The sequence below is a fragment of the Bos indicus genome, chromosome 23 (genome assembly GCF_029378745.1).
Source record: "Bos indicus isolate NIAB-ARS_2022 breed Sahiwal x Tharparkar chromosome 23, NIAB-ARS_B.indTharparkar_mat_pri_1.0, whole genome shotgun sequence".
NCBI lineage: Eukaryota > Metazoa > Chordata > Mammalia > Artiodactyla > Bovidae > Bos > Bos indicus.
Window position 1 is genome coordinate 41827410 of NC_091782.1, and position 19395 is coordinate 41846804.

At 40.8% G+C, this 19395-nt stretch overlaps 1 protein-coding gene across 2 annotated transcripts in view; it reads left to right on the top strand.

The window, feature by feature from the left end:
* NUP153 (nucleoporin 153) overlaps window positions 1–19395 on the top strand; it is a 72054-nt gene that overhangs the window by 41282 nt on the left and 11377 nt on the right. For both annotated transcript variants that reach the window (XM_070778355.1, XM_019985628.2), the window contains exons 15-19: window positions 2552–2677; window positions 5599–6219; window positions 9002–9199; window positions 14269–15156; window positions 17621–17977. In XM_070778355.1, coding sequence (XP_070634456.1) covers window positions 2552–2677; window positions 5599–6219; window positions 9002–9199; window positions 14269–15156; window positions 17621–17977 — 2190 coding nt within the window. The remainder of the gene's footprint in view (window positions 1–2551; window positions 2678–5598; window positions 6220–9001; window positions 9200–14268; window positions 15157–17620; window positions 17978–19395) is intronic.

Genomic DNA, 19395 nt, shown 5'->3' on the forward strand with positions numbered 1-19395 from the left:
CCATGGACACAGGAGCCTGGCGGGCTACATACAGTCCATGGGGTTGCAGAGTCAGATGTGACTTAGTGACTAAACAATGACAGGAATGAAGTTGATCGTTTAAAGGGAAACATTCAGTGGTGTTTACTACATGCACAGTGTTGTGCAGTCACCACCTTTAATTAGTACAAAACATGTTATCACTCCTGAAAGGAAGTACCCACTAACCAGTTTTTCTCCATTTCCTGTTCCCCCTGACTGCTGGCAACTAGTAATCCATGTTCTATTTCTGTGTATTCACCTGTTCTGGAATCATACAGTGTGACTTTGTGCATCTGGCTTCTCTCAGGTTTTCAAGGTTTGTTTGTGTCGTAATGTGTACTGTTAACATCATTCCTTTGTGGCTGAATGACGCTCCGCTCTTTTGATATACCATAACTTATCCGTTTATTTGTTGGTGGACATCTGGGTCATTCCACCTTTTGACTGTTGTGAATAGTGTTGCTAATAAAGGTACGTGTACTTGTGTTTGTTTCAATACTGGCTTCGGTACTTCAGAGGATGTACCTAGGAATGGAATTGACAGGTCAGATGGTAGTCCTACATTTAACTTTTTGAGTAATTAATAAAACTTCTCAGCAGCCAGCCTGTTCACATTCCCACCAGCAGGACTCTCCACGTTCTCACCATGCTTATTCTTTTCCGTTTTTTGATGATAGCCGTCCTAGTGGGTATGAAGCGATGCTTCGTTGTGGTTTTGATTTACATTTATGTCCCTGAGGCCTGTGTTTAGTTTTCGTTTTTCTTTTTAATGGAGAAAGATTTATTGCAGGACCAAGCAAGGACGATGGATGCCTTGTGCTTTAAAAACTTGAACTCGTGTTTAGCATCTTCTCATGTGCTTTTGGCCTTTTACATGTCTTTTTGGGAGAAATGTCTGTTTAAGTCCTTTGCCCATTTTTTAAATTGGTTTCTCTTTGTGTTGCTGAGTTACTTGCCTTTTTGTATGGTCTGGATACTAGATCTTTATCAGGTATGTGATTTGCAAGTATTTTTTTCCTGTTCAGTTGATTGTCTTGTCACTTTCTTATGTCCTTGGATGCACAGAGATTTCTAATTTTAGTGAAGTTTAGTTTTTTTTCTTCTGCTTTTGGTGTCCTAAGAATTCACTGTCATGGTCATGAAGATGTACCTCCTAGGTTTTCTTTTCAAGAGTTTTATGGTTTTAGTTCTCTTGTTTTGATCATCAATCCATTTTGAATTAATTTTTGCTCATGATGTGAAGTAAGCGTAGATAGGTTTTCTTGAACTGCTTTACCCGTTACTACTAAATTGGTGAAAACTTAAAAAAACCTGGTTATTTATACTTTTGAAAATTTCAGGCATTCTCAGAAATAGAATAGTAGACTGAATCCCCAGATACACTTTACTGAGCTTCAGCCTTTGCTATTTTGTGACCAGTCCTGTTTCTCCCACCTTCACTCCTCTGCACACACACACACACATGCAACCGTCAGGTAATTTTCAAACAATACTTCAGCTGTAAACAGAAACACTCCCCATTAAAAATGTGTTGACAAAATGATTATCATACAGTGTAGAGTATTTTAAGCATAAGAACATTATACTTATTTTAAGTATATATTCATTTTAGCAAGTTTGGGAAACAAAAAGTAACAGCATTACTGTAGATGTAAACAGGCACAATCTTCTGGACTTTCTAACCTACTCTTTCCTGTAACTGTTCTGAGAATGATTTTTGTGGCTGCATAGCATTCCATCGTGTCAGTGTTCTGTTATTTATGTAGCTAGTTTATCGTGTATTTATCATTCAGGTTTTCAGCATAATAACTGACAGGTATTTTCCATCATAGGGTGAATTTTTAGAAGAAGTATCTGACTTAAACAATCATTTTTAAAAGCTTTAAACATTTTAAAAACTTCTAAAAACTATTTTTGACTGCCCTGGGTCTTCTTTGCTGCACATGGACTTTCTGTAGTTCTGGCAAGCAGGGGCTGCTCTCTGCTTCTCGTCTCGGTGGCTTCTCTGTTGGGGGAGCACAGGCTCTGGGGGGGCGCAGGCTTCAGGAGGTGTGGTTCGTGGGCTTACTTACCCCAGGGCATGTGGAATCTTCCTGGACCAAGGAATCGAACCCATGTTCCTGCATCGGCAGGCTGATTCCTAACCACTGTACCACCAGGAAAGTCTGAATGTTGTTTTTAAATCAGTTTAAAGTTTCTGTATAATCAAGGCGTATTTCATACAGTGTTTGAGCTTGTCCCAGTGGCCATATCCTCTGTAAGACTTGTTTTGATTTTCTTAATTACTGGTGAACTCATTGACTCTTACCATTATAGTGGATCTATAACTGACTCATTTGTAGGTTATGTATAGTTTATATATATATATTTTTACTCTTTTGGAGGAGAGATGTACAATCCTTTGTTGTTCATTATCTTTGGGTTATGGTAATTTTTTTTCTTTTTTTAAGAAGTTGATTGAAAGATCTTTCTAATGCATGTAACTTGCTTTTTCTTGTCGTAATATCTTTTACAATTACAAAAATTACAGCTCAAGATACCACTGCAGTGAACAGTACAAGCTGTAAGAAGAAGCAAGATGAAGATTGCGAGAGCCCTTTCAGAGTGGCGAAAACCCTGAAAGAAGGAAGTGTCTTAGATATTCTGAAGAGCCCTGGTGAGATGCCCTTGAGATAGTCAAATCTTAATTATAAAATCATGATTTCATCTCAGTATCGTTTGTTACACTTTGTTGTACTTCAGGCTTTTAAAAAATGGTGTCTTGTCTTTTGAATGTAGTGATAGTTCAGGTGTAAATTTTTTAGGCGAAAGACTTTAGAAACTATTCCTTTAGAATTTAGGAATTGCACTAAAATGGAATCTCTAAGAAGCAAGTATAGAAGAAAAAAATGTGAATTGCATGTTAATAGAGATGGACCAATAATTAGAAAAAGTAGATAAACTTGATGATATACCTGGACATATCTCTCTCTCAGAGCACTGAACTACCTTGTCCTCAGATTACTCCCCAGTTGTGGTGTGTATATAACAAAGCCAAGTGGAAAGAAAACATTTGCTAATTGTAACACACACAGGGTGTGTGGGGGCAGGGGGAGGGTAGTACTGGAAAGGAAATAAGATATGAATGCTGGTGGGTAATATTTGAAGGTGATGAATAGAAGTAAGTGCTCAAATAGGAATGGGTTTTCAGTTTGAAAATCAGGATAGCATAATTCCAACTGGGATGTATACAATAAGAATGTAAAAGGATTTATAATGTAGTAGCTCTGAAGTAGTTTAGATTTATCCAGTACGTGTGTTCATGCATAGGTGAATAGGAGTTCAGTAAGAAGGTTGGCTGCTGCAAAATATAGAGAGATTGGGGGGGAGGGGGTTGGTGTAGCTCCCATTTTATGGATTAGTATACTGCTTACTGGAGTCTCAGTATAGACGATTTTATGCAGTTACGGACAGAGCTCCAGAATCCTGTGCTGGGTTGAACCAAGTGGTAGTCAGAATCAAATGCATATATTATAGTCTATCATCGTAGAAGTTTCACTTTGCCTGGATCCATAATGCCCACTCCCTCTTTTAAACTGTTTCAGAAAGCAAAAACTTGGAGTAGTTATATGTTCTCTTGAGAGAAATAATAAAAATCCAAAAAAGAAAAAACTGTAACACCTTGAAGTGGTTGCTGTTAAAATTTTGCCAGCTTTCGTGACTCAGGTTAATCATTAAACAGTACATTGTTGTCTGTTGGGAGTAACTGAAGTATGTGGAATTGCTTTGTCTTTCAGGTAAAAATAGCTCTAGGCTGGATTATTTCTTGGTGCCACTAAAAACCTCTAACAACCTTCTGTATCATCTTTCCCTCTGTTTTTCTTTCCTTGGATTCTACAGTCTAGAGATTTTTTTGGTGTATGTAGAATAAAAGTTAATTGGTCCAAAGTAAAAGGATTGAAAGGTTGTTTCTCCAAATAAAGTATAGCTCGAGTGAATCAATTAAATGATACCACAAACCTTTCCTCATTATTTCCTGATTCTACGTGTATACCTTCAGTTCAGTTCAGTGGCTCAGTCATGTCTGACCCTTTGCGACACCATGGACTGTAGCCTGCCAAATTCCTCTGTCCATGGGATTCTCCAAGCAAGAATACTGGAGTGGTTAGGCATTCCCTTCCTGGATCTTCCTGACTCAGGGATCAAACCTGGGTCTCCTGCATTGGCAGGTGGATTCTTTACCATCAGAGCCACCTGGGAAGCCCCAAGTCATAAATTAGGTATTGACTGAACTATCAATCAGTTGAGTCTCTCAGTCGTGTCCGACTCTTTGCGACCCCATGAATTGCAGCACGCCAGGCCTCCCTGTCCATCACCAACTCCTGCAGTTCACTCAAACTCCTGTCCATCGAGTCGGTGATGCGATTCATCCATCTCATCCTCTGTCGTCCCCTTCTCCTCTTGCCCGCAGTCCCTCCCAGCATCAGAGTCTTTTCCAGTGAGTCAACTCTTTGCATGAGGTGGCCAAAGTACTGGAGTTTCAGCTTCAGCATCAGTCCTTCCAAAGAAATCCCAGGGCTGATCTCCTTCAGACTGGACTGGTTGGATCTCCTTGCAGTCCAAGGGACTCTCAAGAGTCTTCTCCAACACCACAGTTCAAAAGCATCAATTCTTCGGCTCTTAGCTTTCCTCACAGTCCAACTCTCACATCCATATGTGACCACTGGAAAAACGATAGCCTTGACTAGATGGACCTTTGTTGGCAAAGTAATGTCTCTGCTTTTTAATACGCTGTCTAGGTTGGTCATAACTTTCCTTCCAAGGAGTAAGCGTCTTTTAATTTCATGGCTGCAGCCACCATCTGCAGTGATTTTGGAGCCCCCCAAAATAAAGTCTGACACTGTTTCCACTGTTTCCCCATCTATTTCCCATGAAGTGATAGGACCAGATGCCACGCATGATCTTAGTTATCTGTACGTTGAGTTTTAAGCCAATTTTTTCACTCTCTTCTTTCACTTTCATCAAGAGGCTTTTGAGTTCCTCTTCACTTTCTGCCATAAGGGTGGTGTCATCTGCATATCTGAGGTTATTGTTACTTCTCCCGGCAATCTAGATTCCAGCTTGTGCTTCTTCCAGCCCAGCGTTTCTCATGATGTACTCTGCATATAAGTTAAATAAGCTGAACTATAGTAAACTAAAATTCCTAGAGGATGATGATACACTATAAACAAAACACCTTCTGTGGACTTTTAACTGGGTTGTCAGTTACTAACTGTGTAATTAGTACTAGAAATACAGCTTAGGTGAAAACTCATAAGTAGTTCTTGGATTGTAATAATTCGGAAATTAAGGTAAAAAATGTTTTCTCCCAGGAATAATATTACTAACAGCTATAAGTGTATCATGTTATTGAGTTGGCTGAAAAGTTTGTTTTGGGTTTTTCTGTAAGGTCTTACGGAAAAAAACCCAAATGAACTTTCTGGCCACCCCAATGTTAATTAATGTTATTAATATTTATTAACAGTAAACAGGGAGACATTCTAATCAAAACATTAACTAATTTTCCCCCTCCCACGCCCCTCTTCCCCCTGGTTGTAGGTTTCGCATCATCGAAGGCAGATTCTCTCGCTGCTCAGCCTGGCACCACAAGCCCGGTAGTTCACACAAGACCAGCAATAAGCAGCTTTTCTTCTAGTGGAACTGGGTTTGGGGAAGGTTTAAAAGCTGGGTCATCGTGGCAGTGTGATACTTGTCTACTCCAGAACAAAGTCACAGACAACAAGTGCGTAGCCTGCCAAGCAACAAAATTGCTACCTAAAGATTCTGCTAAACAGACTGCAGCCGGGACACCAAGTAAAAGCGGCAAAGTGACTCTTTCCACACCAGGGACAGCAGGCTTCGGAGACAAATTTAAACCAGCTGTAGGAACTTGGGATTGTGATACCTGTTTAGTGCAGAATAAACCTGAAGCGATAAAATGTGTAGCTTGTGAAACACCGAAACCGGGAACTGGTGTTAAGCGAGTCCTTACGTTGCCAGTGGCTTCAGAAAGTGCTGTAACTGTGGCTGCTTCCTCCTCCAGCTGCACTGTGACCACTGGTGCCTTAGGATTTGCAGATAAATTCAAAAGGCCCGTGGGATCTTGGGAGTGTCCAGTGTGCTGTGTTTCTAATAATGCAGAAGACAATAAGTGTGTGTCCTGTATGTCTGAGAAACCAGGTACGTTTATGGCTGTTTGGAATAATTTTGTTCATTACTTCAATAGAACATTTTAATTCGATTCTCTGTAAAACAGCTAAGAACAACCTCAGTATTTTAGGTGTTTCAGGACAAGCATTGCCTCATATGTCGTAATTTTCCAAACTGTCTTGAGATGAAAATGACTTGCTTGGAACTGGCACTGCATGTTCTCTTAAGCTAGGTTGTGTGTTAATCAGTCCAGCATTTGCTTTGACCTCTTCTTTGTTTGCACTTTTATTAGAAACTTCTGGCTCTTCGTGATCATTTTCAAAGTTGGCTGATACAGATGCAAAGGTCTTAGAGCACTCTTTCTCAAACCTTTACACAGAATAAAATACTACTCTGTCTCTTTTTCTCAAAGAGGAATTGAGGATGGCTAGTGGTCATTTCCACAGCTACTTTCATTAAGGAGTAGACAGTATTGTGTTATCAGAAGAGTGTGGCTGAGTACTAATGATGATACCTGTACCTGTATGTGCTATCTGCCAGAGATCCTGCAATGATCATAAATTATTAAATCGTTAATGAAAAAATACTATTGGGCAGACAGAAAAATGGAGTTAGAGTTGAATTTTTCCTGTTTCTCTGTTCAATTTTGAAAGAGTTACTGAAGATTTACACTGATCTTTAATTCATTTGGAATTAATTCACTTGACTCTGATGTTTTTGTAATGCTATTATATAATTATTTGGTACAGATACATGGTAACATAGATAACTAAATAAAACATGTTACGAGTGTCCTGGGAATTATACCTCCTATTCTTATTGCATTATTGGTGGATGCGTGGTTTTGTGTCTACAATGAAAAGCTCTTGATAGCCTAGAACCCTGTCCTAACACAAGGGGTGTGCTATATTTCTGATTCCTGCTAGACATCTCTACAGGAATAAGATTTCAGAGTCTTTATTCTGAAATATCTTTCTCTTCCCATCTGGCATTCCTCATTGTCCCCTTAGCAAAAAAAGAAAGCTGTTGATGGATGTCTGAGAGCAAAATTAATTGAGTTGATGGGTCACACTTATACTTTTGTTCAATCACCCAGTGGCTTTTTGGAGGATGGATTTGAAGGCTACAAAATTTGGAGACCAGAGCACAGATTAGAAAGTTGATCAATAATATAGATAGAGATAGTGGTGATATGTACTAATGAAATCAAATGGAGGGGGATAGAATAATGTATTTAGTTGAAGATACATTAAGTTTAAGCTGCTGAAGTTGACAGATATGTGTGAGAAGACTTTTTAAGATATAAAACTGATTATATAGACACTCTGGACTGGAGACACAGATTTGGGAATCATTCGCTCATAATTTTCAAATAAATGATGAGAGTAGAGGTGATGTAAGGTGAGTGAGTGGAGCAAACAGAGAGGATAGCCTAAAACTGAACTCTGCTTAGCTTAAGAGAGTAGCAGGAATAGAACTTTGAAGCAGTTAATCAAGAGGAAAGACAAGAACCAAACAAGAACCACGTGATACTGCTTGCTTCTTAGGAGGATGGGTTTCAAGGGAACCAAACCAGAAGTCTCAATAAGGCTATCTGTCCACTGGAAGAGCAGTAGAAGGGTCAGAGGAAGAGAATGGAACATTGCAGAGATACATCAGGGAAGAGTTGTCATCTCACCAGGCCAGCCAGGTGCGCAGTGGAACTCCCATCAAAGAGGTCGTGCATAACTGACGCCCCGAAGTATGGGTCTTGGGTGCTAATGGGAAAGATTTTGTTGGTGATGAAAATCATTAGGGTAGATGAGAGCTTGTGAGAGGGCAGTGGACCAAAGACGGCAGGATTTTATGGGTAAAGTGGAAGAGAACATACCGGTAAACCACAGAGCAGGTACCTGGGAGGATGGCAACGGCTGGAGGACGTTGAGAGAAGTGGGGCTACCAGAGCGAATGGCTTTCCTTGCAACCCTGCATTTCTTCACGCAGCTGTGCCTTACTGAGCCATCCCTCCTACGCTGCTGCCTCTCCCACGAATTTGCTAATTCTGCTTAAAAGTGTAAATATGACCTCTGTGAATCCTCGTGTCTCGTAGTGATGTCTCCCCTGTGTGCTTGTGTAGATCGTGTGTCACTCCATCTTGGCGATTTATGCATTTATGTTTGTTTTACTTTCCCCTTTTTATACCAGAAGCACCTTTACAATCGACACTTGACTCATCTTGATATTCCCAGAACCTAAGAATATTACAGTGCTTAATCAATGTCTGTTAAATGGCTACGTTTTAACAAATGCCTTGAACATAGTAGATCATGTCTACTTGAATTGCAGAGTGGATAATAGAACACTTCTGTGCAGAAATGGTTATTTCAAAGGCAGAGATGTGTGCTTTGGAATCTTGAAACTAATATGGCCATGACTGTGTATTTTATGTGTTAGGCTGTTGCCTACGATTTATAACCTGTGTTTTATAATTTGTGATGCTTAACAAAATTTGACAAATATTATTAAGGAAAATTTAGTCTTTTATGCTCTGATCTGTGAGCATCATTAAAAAAAAAAAAGCCATGGCTAGTCAACCTTGTGTTTAAGAGGACACTCATCAGTGAGCAAGGTGAGTGTGAGTTGCTCATTTATAAGACTAAAAGAAATCTGACATGTCTGGACCATTTTTAACAAAGTGATGTTTATATTTCTGGCATTTTCTTTATCTTAATAGGAAACACTTGATAAAAATTGTTCGTTTGGACTTACGTGGTGTCGTGGAGATCGTGACATAATGTAAATTAGAATTTTGTATTTTTACTTTGTTTTCTAGGAAGTTCAGTACCTGTTTCAAGCAGCAGCATGGCCCCCTCAGTCTCCCTGTCATCTGGAGGCTGCCTAGGTTTGGACAAGTTCAAGAAACCTGAGGGAAGCTGGAACTGTGAAGTGTGCCTAGTGCAGAATAAAGCAGATTCAACCAAATGTATAGCATGTGAAACTGTAAAGTCACACACAAAGCCCGAGTTTACAGGTGAGGTGTTCGTAAAGTGCCTCCTTATGAAGTGAAATGTTTGCACACAGCTTTGTTTTTAAAACCATTCTTTCTTGAAAATTCTTGTAAAATGAGGTGTTGTCCTGGATTTTCAGCGCATAATCTATCTCTGAATTACCGTCTAGTTGAGTTATTTGGTGGTCAGGAGTGAGGATATACATTTGCTATTTTACTAGTTTTCCTTAGAGAAGGAAAATGCTTGTTGCAGCCCACTGAAGTAATGACATGACTAAGGGTTACAGCTGGTTTGAAGAACACTGCACTTAGATTTTAGGAGATAACTAAAACTCATTCTGTAACTGTTGCCTCATAGTCTCTTTGCTATTTTCCCCACTGGTAGTAATCAGTTCAGTTCAGTTGCTCAGTCGTGTCCAACTCTTTGCGACCCCATGAATTGCAGCACACCAGGCCTCCCTGTCCATCACCAACTCCCGGAGTTCACTCAGACTCACGTCCATCCAGTCAGTGATGCCATCCAGCCATCTCATCCTCTCTCGTCCCCTTCTCCTCCTGCCCCCAATCCCTCCCAGCATCAGAGTCTTTTCCAATGAGTCAGCTCTTCGCATGAGGTGGCCAAAGTACTGGAGTTTCAGCTTTAACATCATTCCTTCCAAAGAAATCCCAGGGCTGATCTCCTTCAGAATGCACTGGTTGGATCTCCTTGCAGTCCAAGGGACTCTCAAGAGTCTTCTCCAACACCACAGTTCAAAAGCATCAATTCTTTGGCGCTCAGCTTTCTTCACAGTCCAACTCTCACATGCATACGTGACCACTAGAAAAACCATAGCCTTGACTAGATGGACCTTTGTTGGCAAAGTAATGTCTCTGCTTTTCAATATGCTCTCTAGGTTGGTCATAACTTTTCTTCCAAGGAGTAAGCATCTTTTAATTTCATGGCTGCAGTCACCATCTGCAGTGATTTTGGAGCCCCAAAAAATAAAGTCTGACACTGTTTCCACTATTTCCCCATCTATTTCCCATGAAGTGATGGGACCAGATGCCATGATCTTCATTTTCTGAATGTTGAGCTTTAAGCCAACTTTTTCACTCTCCTCTTTCACTTTCATCAAGAGGCTTTTGAGTTCCTCTTCACTTTCTGCCATAAAGGTGGTGTCATCTGCATATCTGAGGTTATTGGTATTTCTCCCGGCAATCTTGATTCCAGCTTGTGCTTCTTCCAGCCCAGCGTTTCTCATGATGTACTCTGCATATAAGTTAAATAAGCAGGGTGACAATATACAGCCTTGACGTACTCCTTTTCCTATTTGTAACCAGTCTGTTGTTCCATGTCCAGTTCTAACTGTTGCTTCCTGACCTGCATACAGATTTCTCAAGAGGCAGGTCAGATGGTCTGGTATTCCCATCTCTTTCAGAATTTTCCACAGTTTATTGTGATCCACACAGTCAAAGGCTTTGGCATAGTCAATAAAGCAGAAATAGATGTTTTTCTAGAACTCTCTTGCTTTTTCCATGATCCAGCGGATGTTGGCAATTTGATCTCTGGTTTCTCTGCCTTTTCTAAAACCAGCTTGAAGATCTGGAAGTTCACGGTTCACGTATTGCTGAAGCCTGGCTTGGAGAATTTTGAGCATTACTTTACTAGCATGTGAGATGAGTGCAATTGTGCGGTAGTTTGAGCATTCTTTGGCATTGCCTTTCTTTGGGATTGGAATGAAAACTGACCTTTTCCAGTCCTGTGGCCACTGCTGAGTTTTCCAAATTTGCTGGCATATTGAGTGCAGCATTTTCACAGCATCGTCTTTCAGGATTTGAAATAGCTCAACTGGAATTCCATCACTTCCACTAGCTTTGTTCATAGTGATGCTTTCTAAGGCCCACTTGACTTCACATTCCAGGATGTCTGGCTCTAGGTCAGTGATCACACCATCATGATTATCTGGGTCGTGAAGATCTTTTTTGTACAGTTCTTCTGTGTATTCTTGCCACCTCTTCTTAATATCTTGTGCTTCTGTTAGGTCTGTACCATTTCTGTCCTTTATCGAGCCCATCTTTGCATGAAGTGTTCCCTTGATATCTTGAATTTTCTTGAAGAGATCTCTAGTCTTTCCCATTCTGTTGTTTTCCTCTATTTCTTTGCATTGATCATTGAGGAAGGCTTCCTTATCTCTTTTTGCTATTCTTTGGAACTCTGCATTCAGATGGGAATATCTTTCCTTTTCTCCTTTGCTTTTCACTTCTCTTCTTTTCACAGCTATTTGTAAGACCTCCTCAGATAGCCATTTTGCTTTTTTGCATTTCTTTTCCATGGGGATGGTCTTGATCCTGTCTCCTGTACAGTGTCATGAACCTCATTCCATAGTTCATCAGGCACTCTTTATCTATCAGATCTAGGCCCTTAAATCTATTTCTCACTTCCACTGTATAATCATAAGGGATTTGATTTAGGTCATACCTGAATGGTCTAGTGGTTTTCCCTACTTTCTTCAATTTAAGTCTGAATTTGGCAATAAGGAATTCATGGTCTGAGCCACAGTCAGCTCCTGGTCTTGTTTTTGCTGACTGTATAGAGCTTCTCCATCTTTGGCTGCAAAGAATATAATTTCAGTGCTGACCATCTAGTAATGTCCATGTGTAGAGTCTTCTCTTGTGTTGTTGGAAGAGGGTGTTTGCTATGACCACTGCGTTCTCTTGGCAGAACTCTATTAGTCTTTGCCCTCCTTCATTCCATATTCCAAGGCCAAATTTGCCTGTTACTCCAGGTGTTTCTTGACTTCCTACTTTTGCATTCCAGTCCCCTATAATGAAAAGGACATCTTTTTTGGGTGTTAGTTCTAAAAGGTCTTGTAGGTCTTCATAGAACCATTCAACTTCAGCTTCTTCAGCGTTACTGCTTGGGGCATAGGCTTGGATCACTGTGGTATTGAATGGTTTGCCTTGGAAACGAACAGAGATCATTCTGTCGTTTTTCAGACTGCATCCAAGTACTGCATTTTGGACTCTTGTTGACCGTGATGGCTACTCCATTTCTTCTGAGGGATTCCTGCCCGCAGTAGTAGATATAATGGTCATCTGAGTTAAATTCACCCATTCCAGTCCATTTTAGTTCTCTGATTCCTAGAATGTTGACATTCACTCTTGCCATCTCTTGTTTGACTACTTCCAATTTGCCTTGATTCATGGACCTGACATTCCAGGTTCCTATGCAGTATTGCTCTTTACAGCATTGGACCTTGCTTCTATCACCAGTCGCATCCACAACTGGGTGTTGTTTTTGCTTTGGTTCCATCCCTTCATTCTTTCTGGAGTTATTTTTCCACTGATCTCCAGTAGCATGTTGGGCACCTACGGACCTGGGGAGTTTCTCTTTCAGTATCCTATCATTTTGCCTTTTCATACTGTTCATGGGGTTCTCAAGGCAAGAATACTGAAGTGGTTTGCCATTCCCTTCTCCAGTGGACCACATTCTGTCAGATCTCTCCACCATGACCCACCCGTCTTGGGTTGTCCCACAGGCATGGCTTAGTTTCATTGAGTTAGACAAGGCTGTGGTCCTAGTGTGATTAGATTGACTAGTTTTCTGTGAGTATGGTTTCAGTGTGTCTGCCCTCTGATGCACTCTTGCAACACCCACCGTCTTACTTGGGTTTCTCTTACCTTGGGCGTGTGGTATCTCTTCACGGCTACTCCAACAAAGTGCAGCTGCTGCTCCTTACCTTGGACGAGGGGTATCTCCTCACCGCCGCCCTTCCTGACCTTCAATGTGGGATAGCTCCTCTAGGCCCTCCTGTGCCCATGCAGCCACCACTCCTTGGATGTAATCACCATACCTTAAGCCTTCTTTCTGAGGCAGAAGTGCCTTTGAACTCCTTTGAGGCAGAGGTGATAATTAGTTAATTATTGTCTTAGACCCCTTTATTTTTTCGCTTTCTGTCTGATGTCACGTAAGGCATTTTCAAGCCCATGTGGAGGTAGCCATTTGATCTTGAGATGCCGATGTAATTTTTCAAGTAAGTTGCTTAGGGAAAGAAAGGTGGGTGGGTAACCATTAAAGGAAAGGAAATCTGAAGACAAGTGCCTTTTACAAGTGCTTGGCTGTTACTTGTCAATTTACATGTGGGTAAGTGGGAACAGTGCATAAATCCCTTGGTACCGTTCACTGATCTCTGTGGAGCAGTCAGGTGCTTAATTTCTAGTTTATTCTGCTACAGAAAAGCATTCTGAAACTAAGACTTTGATCTTGTCATTATAGTATTTGTATCTTTTAAAATACTGCTTCCACTCATACAATTCTGGTTCTTTCATGCTAAATACTTGAGCTCTTAAGTAAATAACACATTTACAAGATTTAAGAAGCAAGTTATGACAGGACTCACACTGAAAGGTCTGTCTCTTGTCCTCATTGGCTCGTTTTCCATCCTTCCTGCCCCACCAACGGCAGTAGTCATCTTTGGTGAGTTTATTGTCTCTCTTCCAACGTCTCTTTATGCACATCACAAGCAAATGTACTTCTCTTCTCTGTATTTTTACTTCTCTCTACCTTGTTAGGAAAGGTTGTAGGCACCATCACCTTTCTGCACCCTTGCCACTGCCAAGATGAGCTCGGACGTGTCTTAGTTCTTCATTTACAGCTGCCTGGGTGGCGCATGGCATTTTACGTACTGTGAGTTTATCATTCAAATAGACTCAGCTGTAGACTTGCTGGGTCAAAGGTTCCTGTGTTTGTAATTTAGGGTAAATGTTGACAAGTTGCTTCCCGCCGACTTGGTGGTGATTTGCACATCCACATGCCATATCAAGACTGTCTGTTCCTCCTGGTCTCATCCCCAGCACTGGTTTATCAAACATGTTTGATCTCTGTCAGTCTGATGGATGAAATGTGGCTGTGAGGCTCGACATGTACTTCTTATGCTGAAGGAGGGGCAGCTTGGTTCGTGTTCACTGTCATTGTTAAACTAATGCTCTTTGAAGTAGGCCTGGTCTGAGCTGTTCTTGTCTCCTCCTGCTTTTCAAGGTTGACATTTTGTTTGACTGAATGGTATTTAGTAATATTAATCCAGTGTCCGTGTGGTGTCTTTATGTTTTTGAAGGCTTCGGCACATCTTCCTCATCTTCGAACACAGCAACCTCATCCTTCAAGTTTGGCATCCCATCACCCTCTTCTGGGCCCTCTCAGACGTTAGCCAACACTGGGAACTTTAAATTTGGAGATCAAGGAGGCTTCAAAATTGGCGTGTCATCAGATTTGGGGTCTGCAAACCCCTTGAGTGAAGGCTTCAAATTTTCTAAACCCATAGGAGATTTTAAATTTGGAGTTTCATCTGATTCTAAACCTGAAGAAGTCAAAAAAGACAGTAAAAATGACAGTAATTTTAAGTTTGGACTTTCTTCTGGTTTAAGCAATCCAGCTCCTTTAGCTCCATTTCAGTTTGGGGTGTCTAGTCTTGGGCAGCAAGAAAAGAAAGAAGAACTGCCTAAATCCTCATCGACGGGCTTTAGCTTTGGTTCAGGTGTCATTAACCCTCCCCCCACTGCTGCTGCTGACACCGCGGTGACCTCTGAGAGCAAGAGTGGCTTCAGTTTTGGAACCACAGACACCAAGAGTGTCTCTGTGGCTCCTTTCACGTGTCAGACTTCAGAAGCAAAAAAGGAAGAAACACCTGCTACCAAAGGAGGGTTCGCTTTTGGCAGCGTGGACCCTACCCCTCTGCCGTCAGCCTCATTATTTGTTTTGGGAAGGACAGAAGAGAAACAGCAAGAGCCTGTCACTTCTACATCTCTCGTGTTTGGGAAGAAAGCTGACAATGAAGAGCCGAAGTGCCCACTGGTGTTTTCCTTTGGGAATTCAGAGCAAACCAAAGACGAGGGCTCTTCCAAGTCAACCTTCAGTTTCAGTGTGGTGAAACCATCTGAAAAGGAATCCGAGCAGCCAGCAAAGCCCGCTTTTGCTTTTGGCGCTCAAACCAGTACTGCAGCTGGTAAGCATTAAACCTTTTTTTTTTTTTTTTTTTAACAAGGTGTCGACAAATGCAGCAAGTCAAGGGATGGTTTACACTGAACATAGTTGAGAGAGTCCCAGTCACAGAACTCTGGGAAGGCGTAGAGGACTTTCAGTTTTAACTGCTCCGTACCACCCCTGCCATCCCCTCCTCCACCCTCCGTGATTCTGACGAAGTTATCTGCATGTCTGACTTTGAGAGATGTAGCTCTGATGGAAAGCCCACAGTATTTGCATATTTGTCTGTGACTTTTTCCCTTCTGTTTGAGCTTTTAAAATCAGAATTGACACACACTATTCAGGAAGATAAGCTCAGGAAATACTTTCTAATAAAATCTTTATGTACAGGCCTTCATATACAAATAGCAATAGCCAGTCTTCAGCTGGCATTCGAGGAACATAGACAACAAATACAATAAATCCCTGAGAAATAGAGGTGGATTTGAAAACTAAAATCACGAAGAAAAAAATAGCATTTTTAAAAGTAAAAAAAAAAAATAATAATTGGTGAAATAAAATCACTGCGTGGACTGAGTAGCAGGAAAAAAAAAACAAACGGCTGATAATCGGATTAGTGAACTAGAGTTTCCCAGAACACAATGTAAAAGAACAGATTGATCTAAGCCGTACCCACAAGTTCCATTGGAATAGGAGTGCCTAGAAGATGAGGACATTATGAAGGGAATATCAAAGAAGCGACAGGAGACAATTTCCCACATGTAAAGAAAGACACTGGTCTTAAAAACGACGTGTTCACTGTGAAGGACCAGTGAAATTTTAGAACATGAGGGCCAAAATCCTGAATGCTTTCAGAGAAAAGAGTTTGCCACAAATAGATTATCAGATTAGCATCAGACTTCTCATTTGTAACATGGAATGCTAAAAACAGTAGAGCACTGACCTCAAAATGCAAAAATGGTCTTGAGAATTCTGTTAACCAGCCAAATACTCTCAGACTCTAAGAGCAACATACAGATGTTTTTCAGACAAGCAAAGAATCAAAAGTTGAATACCTATGAACACTTTTGAATAATAAATTGGAAACACAAGAAAATGAAAAATTAACCTGAAAATATTTGTATGGAATTCAGCACCTAGGTACGAGCAGTTTTTATCTATAAAATTTTACTTAAATTGAAAAACACCCTTCAAAGAAAGCAAAAACTAAATTATCCATTATTATTTAGAAGGAATAAAAATGAGATAGGGTCTAATCAAATTTAATCCTAGTATCACTATACTATTTCCATTGAAACATACATTTTAAACATCCTATTAAGCAACTTGAAAGTGACCTGTTACTACATTTACTGTCAATTATACTGGTGCCCATACTGCAGTGTGACCAGCCCTGGCTAGTAGATAGTGTTGGAATTGAGATATTATTGGAACAAGTCTTTTTAAAAAGTCTTCTACTAAAGGTACCTGGATTCAGGGTCACCATATACAAAATCAATAGCTTTCCTCCAAATCAAAAGTGAATAGTTTGGTAGCATATCCCATGTATATTTTCTAACAGTTCCAATTAGTGTTTTATAATATCAGCAGAACCTGCAATGTGGTAAATGAGAGAACATAAAAGAGGTATTTTACACTTGTTCCTGAGTGAATATCCTTTCCTCTCCACCTCACCCCCAACAGAATTTCAGTTCTTGGAGGAATCTTTGTGAGCTTAAGTGAAAATAATTCTAAAAATTCATATGGAAGGGAAATCTTAAATTGTGGAGAGAAAGGCTGACATACTGTCAGGTTTGCCCTACTGATATCCAGCGATACTATAAGGCTGCAATATCTGACAGTCTAGCAACGGTAGCTGTAGAGGTTTGGAAGTTTAGTATGTTGCAGAGTTACAAATAAGTGAGCAGACTAGGGTGCACTAGTCTGGACAGCCAATTCAGATAGTGGTGTTCAGTGAGATTTGGATTTAAGGAGTATTTAAAAATATATGTATATTTTGCAAATACATACATATATATATATATGAATAGTTTTATGTGTTTGACTACATCAAAATTTAACAAATTTCCATTCGATGAACTATTTATATTCAAATCTTAACGATTCTCAGAGAAGGCAATAGTACCCCACTCCAGTACTCTTGCCTGGAAAATCCCATGGACACAGGAGCCTGGTAGGCTGCAGTCCATGGGGTCGCTAAGAGTCAGACACGACTGAGCGACTTCACTTTCACTCTTCACTTTTATGCATTGGAGAAGGAAATGGCAACCCACTCCAGTGTTCTTTCCTTGAGAGTCCCAGGGATGGGGGAGCCTGGTGGGCTGCTGTCTATGGGGTCACACAGAGTTGGACACGACAAGTGATTTAGCAGCAGCAGTAATAATTCTATTTTCTAATGGACTCTTAAGATTTTGGGGTAGGAAAAAAAATGCTTTCTGTTATTACTTGTTCTTAAAGAATTTTGTTTCTTAATCTCCATCTTACAGATCAAGGTGTGGCCAAGCCAGTTTTTAATTTCTTGAACAGCAGTTCCTCTAATTCAAGTGCACCAGCCACTTCAGTTGGTGGTGGCATATTTGGTAGTTGCACCTCATCCTCCAGCGCACCTGTGGCTGCCTTTGTGTTTGGACAGGCCAGCAATCCCGTGAGCAGCTCTGCCTTTGGAAACGCTGCCGAGTCTAGTACATCTCAGTCTTTGCTGTTTTCTCAAGAGAGCAAACCAGCAACCACATCAAGCACGGGTACAGCTGTCACCCCATTTGTCTTCGGTACAGGAGCCAGCAGTAATAACACTGCAACCTCTGGCTTCAACTTTGGAGCTACAACCACATCTAGCTCTGCAGGTATGTTTTAAAAAGACAAATACATGTTGTAGTTGAATTGGCTTTCATTATAAGTAGATGAACTCTTAGCATATAATATCATAAGAAAGCATGGCTGCATTTAGGTCATCTCTAGCTGGGATGTTGTAATTACTCAATGTGGAATGAAGTACATTTTGAGTTTAATGTAATTCCAGACCACAGCCTTGTCTAACTCAGTGAAACTAAGCCATGCCTGGAGGGCCACCCAGGATGGGCAGGTTGTGGTGGAGAGGTCTGACACAGTGTGGTCCACTGGAGAAGGGAATGGGGAATGGCAAACCACTTCAGTATTCTTGCCTTGAGAACCCCATGAACTGTATGAAAAGGCAAAATGATAGGATACTGAAAGGGGAACTCCCCGGGTCGGTAGGTGCCCAGTATGCTACTGGAGATCAGTGGAGAAATAACTCCAGAAAGAATGAAGGGATGGAGCCAAAGCAAAAACAATACCCAGCTGTGGATGTGACTGGTGATAGAAGCAAGGTCCAATGCTGTAAAGAGCAATATTGCATAGGAACCTGGAGTGTCAGATCCATGAATCAAGGCAAACTGAAAGTGGTCAAACAGGAAATGGCAAGAGTGAACATCTACATTCTAGGCAGTGAACTAAAATGGACTGGAATGGCTGAATTTAACTCAGATGAGCGTTATATCTACTACTGCGGGCAGGAATCCCTTAGAAGAAATGGAGTAGCCATCATGGTCAACCAAAGAGTCTGAGATGCAGTACTTGGATGCAGTCTGAAAAATGACAGAATGATCTCTGTTCGTTTCCGAGGCAAACCATTCAATATCATGGTGATCCAAGCCTTTGCCCCAAGCAGTAATGCTGAAGAAGCTGAAGTTGAACAGTTCTATGAAGACCTACAAGACCTTTTAGAACTAACACCCAAAAAAGATGTCCTTTTCATTATAGGGGACTGGAATGCAAAAGTAGGAAGTCAAGAAACACCTGGAGTAACAGGCAAATTTGGCCTTGGAGTACGAAATGAAGCAGGGCAAAGGCTAATAGAGTTTTGCCAAGAGAACGCACTGGTCATAGCAAACACCCTCTTGCAACAACACAAGAGAAGACTCTACACATGGACATCACCAGATGGTCAACACTGAAATCAGATTGATTATATTCTTTGCAGCCAAAGATGGAGAAGCTCTATACAGTCAGCAAAAACAAGACTGGGAACTGACTGGCTCAGATCATGAACTCCTTATTGCCAAATTCAGACTTAAATTGAAGAAAGTAGGGAAAACCACTAGACCATTCAGGTATGACCTAAATCAAATCCCTTATGATTATACAGTGAAAATGAGAAATAGATTTAAGGGACTAGATCTGATAGATTGCCTGTGAATTATGGATGGAGGTTCGTGACATTGTACAGGAGACAGGGATCAAG